The sequence below is a fragment of the Rhipicephalus microplus genome, chromosome 9, assembly GCF_043290135.1.
Source record: "Rhipicephalus microplus isolate Deutch F79 chromosome 9, USDA_Rmic, whole genome shotgun sequence".
Lineage (NCBI taxonomy): Eukaryota > Metazoa > Arthropoda > Arachnida > Ixodida > Ixodidae > Rhipicephalus > Rhipicephalus microplus.
The window spans coordinates 16,467,541-16,483,769 of NC_134708.1; the positions used below are offsets into that span (position 1 = coordinate 16,467,541).

The 16,229-nt window shown below is 50.3% G+C and overlaps 1 protein-coding gene across 3 annotated transcripts in view; it reads left to right on the forward strand.

Moving 5' to 3' along the window:
- Positions 1-16,229, forward strand: part of Aps (diphosphoinositol polyphosphate phosphohydrolase 1 Aps) — an 83,131-nt gene that overhangs the window by 57,122 nt on the left and 9,780 nt on the right. For 2 of the 3 annotated variants that reach the window (XM_037415509.2, XM_075873191.1), the window contains exon 2: positions 8,796-8,951. In XM_037415509.2, the coding sequence (XP_037271406.2) occupies positions 8,796-8,951 (156 nt within the window). Of the gene's footprint in view, positions 1-8,795; positions 8,952-14,943; positions 15,013-16,229 lie in introns of all 3 variants that reach the window. The other variant, XM_037415508.2, reaches the window with a different exon arrangement.

Consider the following 16,229-nt stretch of genomic DNA (forward strand, 5'->3'; position numbering starts at 1 on the left):
TATGGTGATCTGAACGTTTGCCGACATGGCTTGTCTTGCCATGTTTCCACATTTAAGTGTTGCCTTTCATTTTGTTTGCAACAGCCCCGCCGCGGTGGTCTAGTGGCTAAGGTACTCGGCTGCTGACCCGCAAGGCGCGGGTTCGAATCCCGGCTGCGGCGGCTGCATTTCCGATGGAGGCGGAAATGTTGTAGGCCCGTGTGCTCAGATTTGGGTGCACGTTAAAGAACCCCAGGTGGTCTAAATTTCCGGAGCCCTCCACTACGGCGTCTCTCATAATCATAGAGTGGTTTTGGGACGTTAAACCCCACATATCAATCAATCAATCAATTTTGTTTGCAACATGACCACGTCTAACCTCCTAGCTCCGCCACTGACCGTCGTTGTTTCCTGCAACAACAGAAGTGTTGCGCAGTTAAGCACGTAGGCACAGGTCCTATTCCAGGCGTGAGAGAGAGAGAGAGAGAGAAAACATTTATTGAAAGAAGCTTGTGAGTGAAGGTGGGAGGGTCCCTTATTCCAGGAACCCTCTGGCTTGGACTGCCCGCCGAGCTCGAGCGACGAGTTGACGCTGCTCGACCGGGTCCGGCTGGGAGATCGCAGCCTCCCACGCTTCACTGAGGAGGTCCGCATCTGGTGCTGCTGCTCGTAGTCTTGGGACGCTTACTTTGCACTGCAGTAGCAGGTGCGCCAGAGTGTCTGCCACATTGCAGTGAGGCCAGATGTAGCTGTGCAACGTTGGCCTCATATGGTGCAATAGTACGCCGTGTGTGAACGTGTTGCTTTGAAGACGCCTATAGTCAGTCCCTTCGTCTCTTGTGAGTTTCGGATGTGGCAGAGGGTATAACCTGCGTTCGAGCCGATAATGTTGCAGTAATGCATGGTACGTTAGTGGTATATGGCTTCTCTTGTCTCTGATTCTGTTGTTGAGTAGGAGGTGCCTCGGATCTCGTATGAGAATGCCCGGTTGACGCATTCGCGGGCCGCGGTGTGTGCCGCTTCATTTCCCTCGAGACCTTCATGACCCGGAATCCACACGATGCATGTGTAGGGAGGAGGATTGTCCATGCGCTTTAGTAGCCTAATCGCCACCGTGGAGACCCTGCCTTTCAGGTAGTTCTGTGCCGCTGTTTGTGAGTCGGTAAAGACTACGATGGGATCCTCACTCGTCTGGGTGGCGAGTGCTATAGCAGCCTCTTCAATTTTTTCGCACGTTTGGCGAGGATAGTCGCTGATGCCAGTACCGCGCCCTTGTAATCTGCGACGGTAATCGCGAAGGCATTACGTCTCGGATATTTGGCTGCGTCCACGTATCGCGCCTGCGGGTCATTGCCATGTTTTTTCCGGATCATGTTAACCCTGGTGAGCCGCCTTTCTCGGTGATGTAGAGGATGCATGTTCCGAGGGATCTGCTGAATTTCAAGGCTTTCTCGCAGCTGTGACGGTATTTTGCCTTTGCGTTCTTCGTTGGGTTCTAGGGTGGTCTGGTATCCTGTGCGTCGAAGGACGGCTTGCCCTGTGAGTGACAGCTTGAGTCTCTCGACCTGGTTGATAAGGTGTGCTTCGGTGAGTTCTTCCCACGTATTATGAACTCCCATGCGAAGCAGTCGGTCAGTGGAGGTGGCTGGCGGCAGTCCTAGGGCAAGCTTTGTAGCCTTTCGTATCAGCAGATTAAGTTTTTGTTTCTCTGCTGTCTTCAGGTTGAGATAGGGAGTTCCGTACGTTATGCAGCTGTAAAGGAGTGCTTGTACCATTTTTAGGGTGTCGTGCTCTTTGAAGCCACTGCCGCGATTAGCCACCCTTCGGATTAAGTGGGTGAGCTGTGTCACAGTGTTCTGCAGCCGGGGTAGGGCAGCGGAGCCAGACCCATCTTTATGTATGTGTAGTCCAAGGACTCGAAGCGTGTCAACTTGTGGTATTTGGACTCCCTGTAGAAAGATTTGTGGGTCAAGAGTGTCGTAGCTTGGTGGTCTACCCCGGGTGCGTGCCGCAAGTACTAACAGTTCCGACTTTTCCGGAGCACATTGGAGGCCGCAGGTCTTGAGATATCCTTCAGTGATGTTAACCGCCTCTTGAAGTCGGTCCTCCTTTTCACCCGTGCTTGAACCTCTTGTCCACATAGTGATATCATCGGCGTATAACGCGTGATGTATCCCAGGGACAGCGTCCAAGAGACGTGGGAGTTCAAGGAGGGCCAAGTTGAAAAGCACTGGTGATATCACTGATCCCTGCGGCGTGCCTTTGTTAGGGAGTTGATAAAGCTCGCTCCTGATATTGGCAATCCCTACAGTGGCAGTGCGGCTGGTGAGGAAAGCCAGCATATAGGCGTATGTCTTGGCACCGCAGCCGACATGTTCCAGGCTATGCAGAATGGCTTCATGGCTCACATTGTCAAATGCGCCCTTTACGTCCAAAGCTAGAACAGATGACTTACTGTGCTTGCTCAAGCGGAGAATAATATCTTCCTTTATCTGCAAGAGGACGTCTTGTGTGCTGAGCATTTGGCGGAAGCCGAACATGGTGTTCGTATAGTGACCATTGTCTTCGAGATGTGTGGTGAGCCGCTCGTTTACCAAGTGCTCAAAGAGTTTCCCAGCGCAAGATGTAAGGGAAATTGGACGAAGATTCGCAATCGAGATTTGCTTGTTTGGCTTGGGTACCATGGTCACCTCTGAGTGCTTCCAGGCTTGTGGTAGCTCGCCTTTCCTCCAGCATGCATTATAGTGCCGAAGGAGCGCCGTCAACGCCTGGGGCGGTAGCTGTCGTAGGTGCTTATTGGTCACTCCGTCTTTTCCTGGGTTCGTGTTGCGCGTAAGCTTAGCAAGGGCTGCGTGTAGCTCTGCCAGCGTGAAAGGCTGGTCTAGTGCTTCGTTCGGTGCCCCTCGGTACTCCCTGGGCGTCGAATTGTTGATGGAGGTAGCTTGCTGGTTAACCGAGCCACGCAGTTTTGCTTGAAGTTCTTGGAGTAACTGGTGTTCTGTGCCCTCATAGTTGTGTATGAACCGCTTAATTGTATTTCTTTGATTAGTTTTGGTGTGGGTGTCGTCGATCAGGGCTCGAAGAATGCGCCAAGTATTCTTTGTGCTCAATGTCCCTTGAAGTTTGTCGCAGAAGGACCGCCAGGTCTGGCTCGCAAGCTTTTCAGCGTACTCCTGTGCCTGTCTAGTGAGTACGGCGATGCGGCGCTTCAGCTTGCGGTTGAGCTTTTGCCGTTGCCACCGTTTAATAAGCGATCTTCGAGCTTCCCATATGTGAAGGAGATGATTATCGACTGCCGGATTGTCCTCGTTCAAGTGTATCGTTTTGGTATGTCCGTCAGCAACACTTACAATACTGTTTAACCAGGCTTCAATGTCTTCGATAGTCGAATCATCATCAAGGTCATTCCTGTAGGCGATCCAGTCCGTGAGCCGAGTTTTTCCTGTCTTGAGTGAGCGGTGAGCCTGTTCGACCTCCATTTGAATTATGTGATGGTCACTCCCTAGAGTGTCTGGTAGCCTTGTCCACGTTGCGTTGTGCACGTCTCTAGTGAACGTGAGATCAGGATTAGTATCCCTCGACACGCTGTTGCCAACTTGGGTTGGATGGAGCAAGTCATTCCACAGCGCCAGACCGTGTTGCTGCGCAGCGTCGTGAACACGCGCCCCCTTCTTGGTGGTGCTGTGATAGCCCCAGGCCGCGTGTGGAGCATTGAAGTCTCCAACTATGACGAGTCGGTTGCCGTTAACCATTTGACGGAGCTCGTGGACGAAGTGGTTGTATTGGTGTAACTGCTCCCGCGGAGGGCTGTAAAGGTTGGCCAAGTATAAGCTTTGTTGAGTCTTCCGAGTGGGGAATATCTCCACGATGGATGGTGTGTTCGATGCCAATGTCTTCAATTTCATGAGCCTGTGCGGTTAGTCTTCTTGACTAGAATTGCGGTGCGGGTTGAGCATGTGAGAGTGCTGTAGCCAGGGAGCTTGATTTTTTCTGTGTGGGTTTCCTGCAAAGCGATCATATCTGGATTATTTGATTTAACATATTCTTGCAAGTTTGCAGAACGAGGTCTGTAGGATCTGCAATTCCAGTGTCAAATTCGAAGAGTGGGGAGTGGCTCAGACTGTCTGTGTGGGAGCTGCCATTCTGGCAGTTGATTCCCGCCTGGTGCCGGTCGTTTGGTGCTGTCGATCGAATTTCCGTTGCAGTTTCATCCCCTAAAGTTTTTCGCCCTTTCCGCTTGGTCCCTGATTGCTCCACCAGCTGCTCATGGGTAACGAAATTTTTGTATGCATATGTTATGAAGTTATGCTGTTGTGCCATGAAGCCATCAAGCTTGGCGTCGAGCGTGCTTACAGTACGGGTCAGTGGGTCTACCTTTTCCATAATTTTAGTAACCACTTTCTCTATGGTTGTGTCTATGGATGTGAGGAGTTTCGCAGTGAGGGCTTTCTCGAAAGCTTCAAGGCGTCGTTCGACGAGGTCGAGCATCTTCGCTTCATGTGCTTGCAACCTTTCTTCTACCCGCTTCTTTATTCTTGCTTCCGTCTGTTTTAGTATGCTGTCGTCAAGTTCTAGTGTGCTACACTCGGCTGGTGGGCGTTGTTGTACCCTCCGTTGTAGATCTCAGACTTTATTTTCTAGAGCCCGGATGGTCGCTGTCTGAGTAGGCGAGATGGTCGAGGCACTTGTAGCATTTAGAGAACTGGGCCCGTCACTACCGGTCACCGCGGCGGCGTAACTGATTCCCCTAACGGAGCGAGACCGTGATGGCGTGCGGGATCCAGAGCGACTTTTTTCTTAGAGCCAGAGCGACTTCGGTCAAATTTTGGGGTAAAGAGGGGGCCCGTGAAATTTCTGGTGTGATAACTGACCCGGGTAAATCATTGGTGCAAGCACTCCAGTGATTCTCACGGGCGCGGGCGTTATCGAGCTGCTGGCGTCTTACTTGATAAAGAGGGGGGTTGCTGCGGAGTTTCTTCTTGCATTCCTTTCCAGAAGTCTCATGGTCTTCTCCGCAGATCTTGCACATCGGTTGGCAGTCATGTGGTTCTGTGTCCTTGTCGTGGCCGCATTTGTAGCAGAAGTTCGCTTTCGGCTGAAGGCAGATGTCTTGTCGGTGACCTAGGGCGCCACAGGTTCGGCAATATTGGATGGACTTCCGGTATGGCTTGCATCGGTAGTCTCCACTGAGGTACGTCACGTAAAAAGGAACTTGCTGCCCGTCGAAAGTGATAACTGCAGCTGTGGAAGATCCCAGCATGCGCGCGCCAAGGACGTGGTATCTTGGGTCTACCGAAGTCTTGCAACAATCTCCGTGGGGCTTGTTCCTGGTTCGAGGCCGTAGATCACTCCGCGGCACACATCATCGGGGTGTCGAATGTGTGGATTCTCTTGATATATTACTCCACCGAGCTGTATAGCATTTATACTTTGCAGTTTGGAAGCTCGTTCAGTACTTGCTGGGCTTGCGATGATCACATTCTCTACTTTCTGCACCTGCACTCGCACATGGTCATAGAAGTCCTGCAGGGCCAAGCTACTGGATCTTCCGATGGCATGTGTAACCTCGATGAGTGTTCGTTTTGAAAGATCTAGTCCTGGTTGCGGGCGGAATACAATTTTGAAGTCATCAGTAGGGAATGGCCGCATCCTAGGGCTGCGTTGACGCTGCGGTTGAGATTCGGCGTCTGGCTTCACAGGTTGCGTAGCTCGTTCTTCGGCTGACTTTTCTTCTTTGGCTGACCTGCCTTTACGGCCAGCTTGAAGCCACTCAATGTGGGCTTTGCCTGTCGTTTTGCCACTATTTTCATCAAACGTCCATTGGGATGCCGTTCTTGAGTTACCCTCCGTGTTGTCCACTTGCATCGTACTCGGGTTTTCTTGACGTGGGTTAGACGTCTGCGTTTCCATGAGAGCTCTTTACCTCAGACGCTGCGTCTCTGTGTTGCGCGAGCAGCGTGCTCGTGCACCTACGAGACGCTCATTTCGCAGGCCCGTCCTCGTGCCACAGCGGCGTTCGCGTGCAGCGCGTCCTCTGAATTCCTTGGCGATGTTGCGTCCCAGCGAGCAGCAGGCACAATATGTTTAGAGTTCAATATCTAGTAAAAAAGTACACTCACTGCGATGAGTCTGGTGTCAAACGATGCCTTGAAACGTGAGGAATCCCAGGTCACCAAACGCGAGCAGCGTCCAGGCAAGGTTGCACAGAAAATAGCAATAAGAGCAGGAGCCCATGTGAGGTGCGACTAAGGTCCATAGTTCATCTAGGAACCTTAGGTGCGACTACACACCTCAGCCCCCTGGCGGCTTTTTCTCCTAGCGTGAAGAAAGAAAAAAAAAGTAGAAAAGAGCATTGTGCAGTACAGTGGAAAGTAAGGAAAATGGGTCAGGCAAGCATGCACCAAGCTTCGCCTGTCCCTACCCTCGCCTAACCTCCCTTTTCCCGTTAGGTAAAGGGCTCCGAATCTTTGTTTTAATAAAGTTCGATAGGCGTTCCAAATGCTTCAAAACTTCACGTGCAACTCCTTATCTGAATATGCGCACGCGGTGGCGTTCCATAGACGGCGCGGAATGCGGAGCGGAAATGGAGAGAAAGAGTGGAATGCCCCGCGTGGCTGGCGACGCCTCCACTACCTGGCGCTGTATACGGTTACCGTCGGTTACCGTCTCACTAATCCGCATGCGCATTAGCTGCGCGTGCCTTCGTCGCCGTTACAGCGGTGAAGTTGCGCGCGTACCTTTTCCCAACCCCAGCGGCGCGCCGTCGCGCCGCGCTCATCGATTGGCGACTGCTTGTTTGCCTTTCTTCTTTGTCTTCCGCCTCGGCGATTAGCGGCGATTTCGCCGTGAGCGCACAGTGTATCTGGATCTCCCGCCCACCAACCAGCTGCGCGGAGCCCGAAGTGTTATTTGCCGTGTCTGGGGTCGCAAATCCCGACGACACGTGGGTTCTCGGAAGCGGCGGCGGGAAGGTCATGGCTATGAAGCGGATCTTGAAGCAGATGCAGTACGCGCTGTTTGTTTGTGTGCTTCTCCTGTTTGCGTCTCTTTCACGGCTATAAAGGCGCTTGTGCCCGTTATGCGAGTCGGTAGCGTATTTCGGTATACAGCGTGCGTTCGTTAGTCGATGACCTTTCTGTGCCAGGAATATCTTTGGAAGGAAAAAAAGAAACGTAGCGTAGAAGGAACAATGACTGCATTATAACTCACAAACTTGCATCCTTGGTTTATTGTCGATAAAAACGACACTGTATACACATAAGAAGACCAGGATGATCTATCGTCACCGTCGCAATAACCTAGAGCAGTCGCTCGGGCCTTTGTGAAGCCATCCTCACGGCTTTTAGCCCTGGTGATTTTCCATTTTTTTGTATGACAAATAGAAATTTTGATTTGATTTGAAACACAGGCATCACGACACCCCCCCCCCCCCCCAAAAAAAAAAAACGGCCAACTCACAGCTATGCTGCATGATGAATTTATGCACTGATGACTTCGTCATCCTTCTCTTGATTTTTGCAAAGGTCATATCCAATGCTGGTCTTGTAATACGCATAAATTCTCATTTTTTTTTTACAACAAGCCACTGATGAAAGATAGCGCCAGTGCCGTGTTCTTGTGTCGTCCTTGTTCCTTTTGAAGGCTGTACTGTTTCTCCTTGCACAACTTTTTGTGCTTCGCAATCATGAATTTTGCTAATGCACAGGGATATTGTAGAGCCATATTTGCAAGTCTAAATGTGACCGAGACGGCTATTGTTCTGCCAGTGGCACCACTTTGTCTTTGAGGCAGGGTGAATAAGTAACCACAGTCACCCGTGGTAGCTTCTGAGCATTTCCTTTTGTAGTCTTGGTTGATGGTCGGTCACAAGGCAACCCAATTGCCAAAATGAAGCAGTGGCTTTGTAGACAATGTTTAGAATTCCTGACACTCTTCTTCCCCACGGTCTTTAACAAGAGGACTCTTCCCATTGTTACCTGCTTTCACCATGATTGTAGGGGCGGCGCCCGGATTTTCTATCTGGAGGGGGGGGGGCTACCGATGGCAATTTTGTTCCTTCAACGGGGCAGGGAGGCACAAAACTTATGTGTTGTGTTTTTACTGTGCTTGCTGTTAAGGGAAGGGGGCAAAGGTGGGGCAAGTGAGAATTTCGGGAGGGCTCCAGCCCACCCATGCTCCCCCCACCCCTGACGCCACCCCTTCGTGATTGCAATATCTCAAATGTTATCTAGTGTGCAGACAGATGAAAGATAATGCAGCACGTGCAAGATCTAGAGCTTGCATTCTTAGAAGGGCGACAAATCGGAATAGTTGGTTTTCCGTGCTTTGACAAAAGAAGTGCAAGGAAGAGGTCCTCCTTGAAACCTCTATTATTTTATCGTTCCTCGTGCGTTAAACTTATTTGGAAATGAGCACTCGTCTGTCTCCTTAATAGATAGATTTGTGGCGTTTAACGTCCCAAAAGCACCATGCGATTATGAGAGACGCCGTAGTGGAGGGTTCCGGAAATTTCGACCACCTGGGGGTTCTTTAACGTGCACCCAAATCTGAGCACACGGGCCTACAGCATTCTCGCCTCCATCGAAAATGCAGCCGCCGCAGCCGGGATTCGATCCCGCGGCCTGCGGGTCAGCAGCCGAGTACCTTAGCCACTAGACCACAGCGGCGGGGCTTGTCCGTATCCTTCTTATTCACGCTTTCCTCATCTAAATGTCTTGTGTTCTTGTAGCAGCTGCTTCGGAGCTAGTTTTCTAGTGTACTCTTGTGTGTTTGGTTAGGAGGGGTTGGTGCAGTCTCCTCTTCTGCCCTGCCCGCAGGTCCTGCTTGTCTCGAGCAGCAGCGCTCCCGACCGGTGGATCGTGCCGGGCGGTGGCCTGGAACCCAACGAGGAACCCAGCACGGCGGCGATGCGGGAGGTCATGGAGGAGGGCGGCGTCCGTGGGCGTCTCGGACGATGCCTGGGCACCTTCGAGGTTTGCCCTGTCATTTGTCTCTTCTCGCTAATATCTTTTTTCTCGTTCTTTGCACAAACGCAAGGTGCCGGCGGAGAAGTGGACTTGTCTTTTTTCAAAGGTGCCATCTCGAAGTTCAAGATGTGGGAAAGTTTTAAGGGAAAGGCGAAGTGACGGTAAACAGTGCAATCTTTGCGATATTTTGGGTCTGCCAACCATAATGCCGATGGTAGTGAGGTACAATTGTTAGTCCATCCACTTCTTGCTCTCATCTCAATATTTCTCGTTTCCACAGCCATCACTTACCTTGTTGGACTTATGTCACCAAATTCAATGCTTGTGTCTTGGCGTTAGCTCTGGAATCTTATAAGAGCCAATTCTCTCTTTATTAACCCTCTTATAACAGTAATAGATGTACAGTAATGAACAATATAAAAGAGAGTGCTAAAGTTGCCTTCAGGTGGCCATAGTGGCTGAGCATAGTTGCTAAGCGGAAAAGTGTTAATTTTTGCAGATGCTCTAGATGGCGAAAGGGAAATGTACCTCTTGCAAGTCAACACATCAGAGTCTTATTTGCTTATCATCAGCATTCTTGACTTAAAGACGGACTTGGTGTTTTGTTTACGTTGCTCACAACTTCACATATGGTAATACTTGCATGCGTGCATGATCACTTGGTATTGTTGTGACTGGGGGAATTTGTCGGGCCTTGAGCCATCCAAGGGTCAGGGCGAAGACGGGCCGAGGAGCCGGAGCTGATAACTTGAACGATTTATTTACACTATTTTACATGATGTTGAAGGTAGCGTGTTACATGGAGTAAGCATCATACTAGATGATGGAAGGAAGCTCTCTCCGAGCGTCTTGCGCTCGCGTTTTTATGCCCCCGAAGAGAGAAAGTCACACCGCCTCCTTCCCAACCCAGGAAGGGAGGAGAGGCCCGCCCAGTTCGCTGCCCGGCGAGGGTGTAACACACACAATACACGACACCACTGGCACAGTGCGAGAACGGGGAGTCGGACGCGCCGAGATGACTCCTCGAGGAAACATCGCTCGGGAAAGGCGCCATGGAACGTGAGGAATGTCCCCGAAGATGAATACAAAGCGCTCGGCTCATTGTCCGCTGAATGTTGACGACCCAAGCAATGACCACTCCTTCTAGGCAGCCCAGACAGCGAACAGCCCCCCCCCCGGTAATCTGTCGGTCGTGCGTGCCCAAAGGGCTTTTTGGCAAGACGAGCCGACGACTCCAAGGAATTCGCAGTACTACTGCTGTGTTGTTGCCGATTCTGGACGTCTCAGGACGCGCTGCGAAGCCGGAACCATTCCACGCGTCCAAGCGGCGCCCAGACATGGGGGCCGATCACAACAGCTCGTCCGCCGCCGGGAAAAAGGACTCGTAGATGGGCAGCCCAACGCTGCACCTTGAAGAGGCCTGGCAGCGCAGCAGCTCTGGAACGGCTGCGGCTCAGGTTTTCTCTCTCGCTCAAGTGGGGTCAGCAGGTCCGTAAGTAGTACTCTCCGTCGAAGGGGCCCCCGCAGGTCGAAGGCTGGGACTGACATTAGTGATCAAATCCGCACAGTACCCAAGCAGCGACAAGGCGGTACACCACCCCTCCCGAGATATGCCAGGCTACTGAACTTTTAGCCCGTTGTCGGCATAAAAGCAGCCACACTAGAATGTTGCCTGGAACGTCCCCAAACAAAGCAATATGGCAACGCTCCTAAAGTTTTGAAGAATTTACCTTAAATAAATTGCACTCAAGCCGCAAGTCGCATAGCCTTGAGGCAAATGGCGAGTGAGAAGTGAGAAGGTCGGGAAACTCAACTAACAAATTATATCCCTTTCTCAACGTCTGGCCGTGGTAGGCAGACTAAGTAACAGGTTCACCATGCAGTAAAGGTTAAAAAAAAATCCAAAACGAAAAGATACACGGAATGACATAACAAAATAAAAAACCCGGGCTGTCGTAACTCAATCGGAATGCGCTTGCTCCTTATCACAGGAAGCCTCGGCTGAGAGCATCAGCATTTCCATTATCCCGCCCCTTTTTGTAGCGGATCTCAAAATTATGTTCTTGCAGTGCCAAACTCCATCTCAGTAGGCGGCCATTTTTAGGCGACATATTCCGAAGCCATGACAAGGGAACCGCCTCCGGGAATTTTGTGGCAGGGCATATCAAGGTTAAGAGGTAGCGGTACCCTGACTTTGTCACAGGCAGGGGGCCCACAACGTCCACGACAAGGCGGCGGAAAGGTTCACTAATGAGTGGCACCAACTTTAAGGGCGCTTTCTGCTGGTCGTGTGCTTTGCCTATTCTTTGGCACACATCGCAGGATTGCACATACCTCTCGGTATCCTTGAAACAATTGGGCCAATAAAACTCCCTAAGTAGACGAATCTTCGTTTTCTTTTTGCCAAGATGGCCCGACCACCCGCCACCGTGACACAGCTCCAGTACTTTGGCTCGGTATTTCTGTGGAACCACTAATTGATCATAGTGCACCCCCTTCGAGTCTTTGTACTGACGGTACAAAATTCCGGCGCGGCGGTGCAAAAAGACGTTCTTCCGCGCCAACCCCTCCTCCACCATATCGCTCAACTTTTGCAGCGTTTTATCCTCGGCCTGTTCCGCAGCGATAACCTCCGGGCTTACTTTCGATAGCTCCAAGAACCCGCCCATGCAAGATAGCACGGAAAGAAGGTTAACTTCCTCGCTGGCCTCACTGGAACTCTTAAAGCTGCTTTCGCCATCGCTCGGGACGTTCTCCTGATTCGCGTCTGCCCTTGTTTCGTCGGGGGCCTGTGCCTCTCTATTTTGGGAACTGCCGAGCTCCTTTGCGATCTCCTTTGCCTTAGACCGCGTTAGAGCATGTACAGTGTGTTCTCCAAAGCTCAGACCTTTCTTTCTTAACAGGTCCTCCGAGTGGTTAGAAAAAAGGTAACCGTACTGCTTCGGCAAACTTTGTGACACGGCAGCCTCTGTTTCCAGTTCTCCGAAGGGACCCTTGATGAGGACTTTGGCCACTGGCAGACACACACTGTCTTCCTGCGCTACCTGTCTGATCCACGCGCAGTCTCCGGTGAACCCATCCGCGGGCACGTAAGATGGGTGTATTACATCCATAGTGGCCGCAGAATCGCGTAGAACCCGGCAATTTTGCCCATTGACAGTCATCTCTCTTAAGTACGGTTCAAGTAACCTCATGTTCTCATCAGTATGGTTAAAAAGGGAGAAAACGAGTTTTTCCTTACGGCAACCCACTGCTAAGTGCCCCGGTTCATTACATCGATAGCACACAATGGGTTTCTTTGCCTCAAATGCTCTGTCGCGATTCTTATCCTGTTCTTTCTCTTTGCCAGCGCGTCCACTCATGGTCGATTCCCCGTGCGTGTCTTTTTCATTCGTCCCTCCTGGTGCAATAGGGGCATAACTGTTGCGCTCAGACTGCTTAGAATTCTCACGGTATGGTTTCTTTGCGGGTTTGTTGCGCTCTCTTATTTCCTCACGCCTCATGGTGTACTCTTCAGCCAGTTCTGCGGTACGCTCCAAATTCTTTTCCCCGGGCTGATCTAATACCCATAAGCGTGCTTCGTCACTTAGAACGTTCAGGAATTGCTCCGTGCAAATCAACTCGACTACCTTGTCATGGTCTCCAAAAGCTCCCTCGCCCTTAAGCCACTCGGTGAGATTGCACCTCAGACTGTATGCAAAATCGGCAAATGATTCACTGCTACGTTTGCTACTATTTCTGAAACGTCGTCGGAAAGCTTCAGCAGACAGCCGATACCTCTTTAGTAGCGCACGCTTTACAATATCGTAGTCATTCGCCTCATCTCGCGGCAAACGAGCCAGTACATCCGCTGCCTCGCATGGAAGCACGGTCAAGAGCATTTGTGCCCATAACTCACGCTCAAACTTGCCTTCGCAACTTCTCTCAAAATTGACCAAAAATAACCCGATATCCTCTCCCATCTTAAAAGGATTCAGGAGGTCTTTTATTTTTGGTGCCTTGCTTACTGGAGCATTGAGTGTTGCGCCTCCTGAGGTAGTTGCCCGAGCTATTTCTAAGTCTAGGCGCTTCTTATCCAGTTCGTGCTTGCGCTCGCGCTCGCGCACGCGTTCCTGCTCTTCTTTATGGCGCTCGCGCTCCTGATCTTCCCTTTTTTTTTTTATATCCTCCCACAACTCCACGATCTCCTCGTCATCTCTGCTTGCCTCCATAGCCCTGATGACTTCCGCCTTTTTAAGATGTTTCCCGCAATCAATCCCGAATTCCCCGCATATCACGTCTAGGTCCGATCTGTGCAACTTTCTCCAAGCCATGGCTGCTACTTTTCTGCCGACAAGTTTCTCAAGGGAAAGCGTTGAAGCAAGGTTCCCGTGAACAGGCTTCCAACACTCTTGTTACCAGGAAGAACTAATTTAAGCCTGGCAACTCTCAAGGAGAAAAGGTCGTGCACTCACCAAGCCGGAGTCGAATTCCTGCGCAGATCATCTCACCGCTGCCATCCACTGTTGTGACTGGGGGAATTTGTCGGGCCTTGAGCCATCCAAGGGTCAGGGCGAAGACTGGCCGAGGAGCCGGAGCTGATAACTTGAACGATTTATTTACACTATTTTACATGATGTTGAAGGTAGCGTGTTACATGGAGTAAGCATCATACTAGATGATGGAAGGAAGCTCTCTCCGAGCGTCTTGCGCTCGCGTTTTTATGCCCCCGAAGAGAGAAAGTCACACCGCCTCCTTCCCAACCCAGGAAGGGAGGAGAGGCCCGCCCAGTTCGCTGCCCGGCGAGGGTGTAACACACACAATACACGACACCACTGGCACAGTGCGAGAACGGGGAGTCGGACGCGCCGAGATGACTCCTCGAGGAAACATCGCTCGGGAAAGGCGCCATGGAACGTGAGGAATGTCCCCGAAGATGAATACAAAGCGCTCGGCTCATTGTCCGCTGAATGTTGACGACCCAAGCAATGACCACTCCTTCTAGGCAGCCCAGACAGCGAACAGCCCCCCCCCCGGTAATCTGTCGGTCGTGCGTGCCCAAAGGGCTTTTTGGCAAGACGAGCCGACGACTCCAAGGAATTCGCAGTACTACTGCTGTGTTGTTGCCGATTCTGGACGTCTCAGGACGCGCTGCGAAGCCGGAACCATTCCACGCGTCCAAGCGGCGCCCAGACATGGGGGCCGATCACAACAGTATTCATTCTAGTGATCTCAGGTTATGACTTTAGTAAGGTTATGACTTGCTTTGGTGCACCAGAGCAATGCGCATGATGATTTTCGTCGCCCCTGGCACTGAGCCTCTTATATTACGTGTCGCTGCTCCTGATGTGTTTGTGCTTGATATGCTTTACAATTAATGCACTTTTGTGGCATGCTATGACACTAACTATTCTGGACTGTTGGGTGACATGTCTTGTTTCACTTGCACCGTGTGCTTTGCACCTATCTGTTCATTCAGGGGTACCTGCAGGACAAGCGTTTTCCATAGGACAAGCGTTTTCCAACAACTGGCTTTTCATGTCTAAAGGAGTAACTTGAGTTTTTATAGCTGCAGGAGTGAGAAAATGTTTGCATCCAGCAATGCCCAGCCATGAACCGCTGTGACCATGTTTAGTTGTCGGGTAGGGCCCAACAATAGACTAGAAAAAGTTCAACCCAGTTCTAGTGGCCGTGGACTCTTGCGCTTACGGTCATTTGAAAAACATCTCACCATGTAGAACTGGAGTAGAAGGTTTCAAAGCTATGGGAGAGTGTAGGGGATATGTTATCGGCTATGCACTAGTGGGGGTTCTCTGCTACACCCAGTGGCATAATACTTCTGGACCGTTGATTACGGATTGAGCAGTTTTGCATCATTGTGTTCAGATCCTTCAGTTCTGTCTCGTGTTCAGAACCACTGCTGCCACCCACCACGCGTAGCTTTGGCCGATCATTCTCGAATTGAAAAGTGCAGGTTGCGTGTACGAAAAATAGAGCTTCTTGTTTCTGTTTTGCACAGGAATGCGAGCAGAGGGTGTTGCTGAGAAGCAGTACCTTTGGCACGAAGGCCCCAGATGAGATGCAACTAGTGAGTGGACCTGCATAGATTCACGGCCGGAGCAGATTCGAGCCTTCCGTTCAGAGGTTTTTCTCGGCTTTTACAATGAGAAAATGGTCCCTCGGTGGCCAGAATTCGCAAAAGCATTAAGATGCGGGAGCAAATATTGTGAGAATGTTGAAGATTCTCTCTACTCTTGTATTTGTCCCTGGTCCACTGCTCTGTCCTCCTGTCACTGTGCAGTCCCATTCTCTCAAATGTGTCGTTGTACATTGTGCGCTTGATCAATATGGGATCTCGGAAGTTGAGAATAGTTGCCACTTTTGTAAATGGCCAGTCACTACATTCTGCTACTGCCTACAAATAGTACGAGAACTTGGGGGACAAGTAAGAGGCTCGCAAAGAAAATATGGATTGCATATACTAATTGGAACTAAAGAAATAGGCATATTCTTCAATGACAGGGAAGCTGCTGTGTCTATTAGAGAGAAAAATGAGGCTGTGTGGTACCCTAGTTGACATTATGCATATAAAAGCTAGGATGCCATATAATTTGTACAGAAAATAAATGGTGTAGTGTGGTGTTCCAATAGAGTAATGGAATGCAGGCCAAAATGCGGGAACTGTAGTCTAACATGGGAAAGAATTGCATGGTGCGATGAAATTATGGGATTTGCAGCCATAACTTGTGCAAGGTAGAGATAAATGGGAATTGCTGTGAGAGGCCTGAGTCTGATAGTGCTGATGATAACAAGGTAAATTAAAGAAGCGACATTTCTGCTCATTTCGGATTGTAAAACATGGGCCAATAGAAATGAAGAAGTCGTGTTCTTTTCGTTTCCCATCATTTTCTTTTACATTATGACAACGAGCTCTACATATACAAGCATCAACAAATCCTGGGAGCACGCCACATACAAGTCTCACTTAAGATACTTTTTTTTAAGTAATAACATAGAAGTCATGAGGTTTAGTATAATATTTCTAGGCTGCGAGTTCTTCCAAAGAAGTTTCGGCATCCTTTGTTGGCAATATCTGTTCACAGTGATGCATTATTGAAGCTTTATTTTGACGAATGGGAGGAACCAATAACGGTGCTGTACTGTGCAGAGCTTCTGTAGAGGCATACCGAGATAACACTGCAGATAGAGTGAAGTCTGAATGCAAGGCTTCTCTTTGTTCGCCACTTTTGGCCGTGAAACATTGCTTATTTTGATTGTTGTTTGAAACTGACAATCTGCGGACCC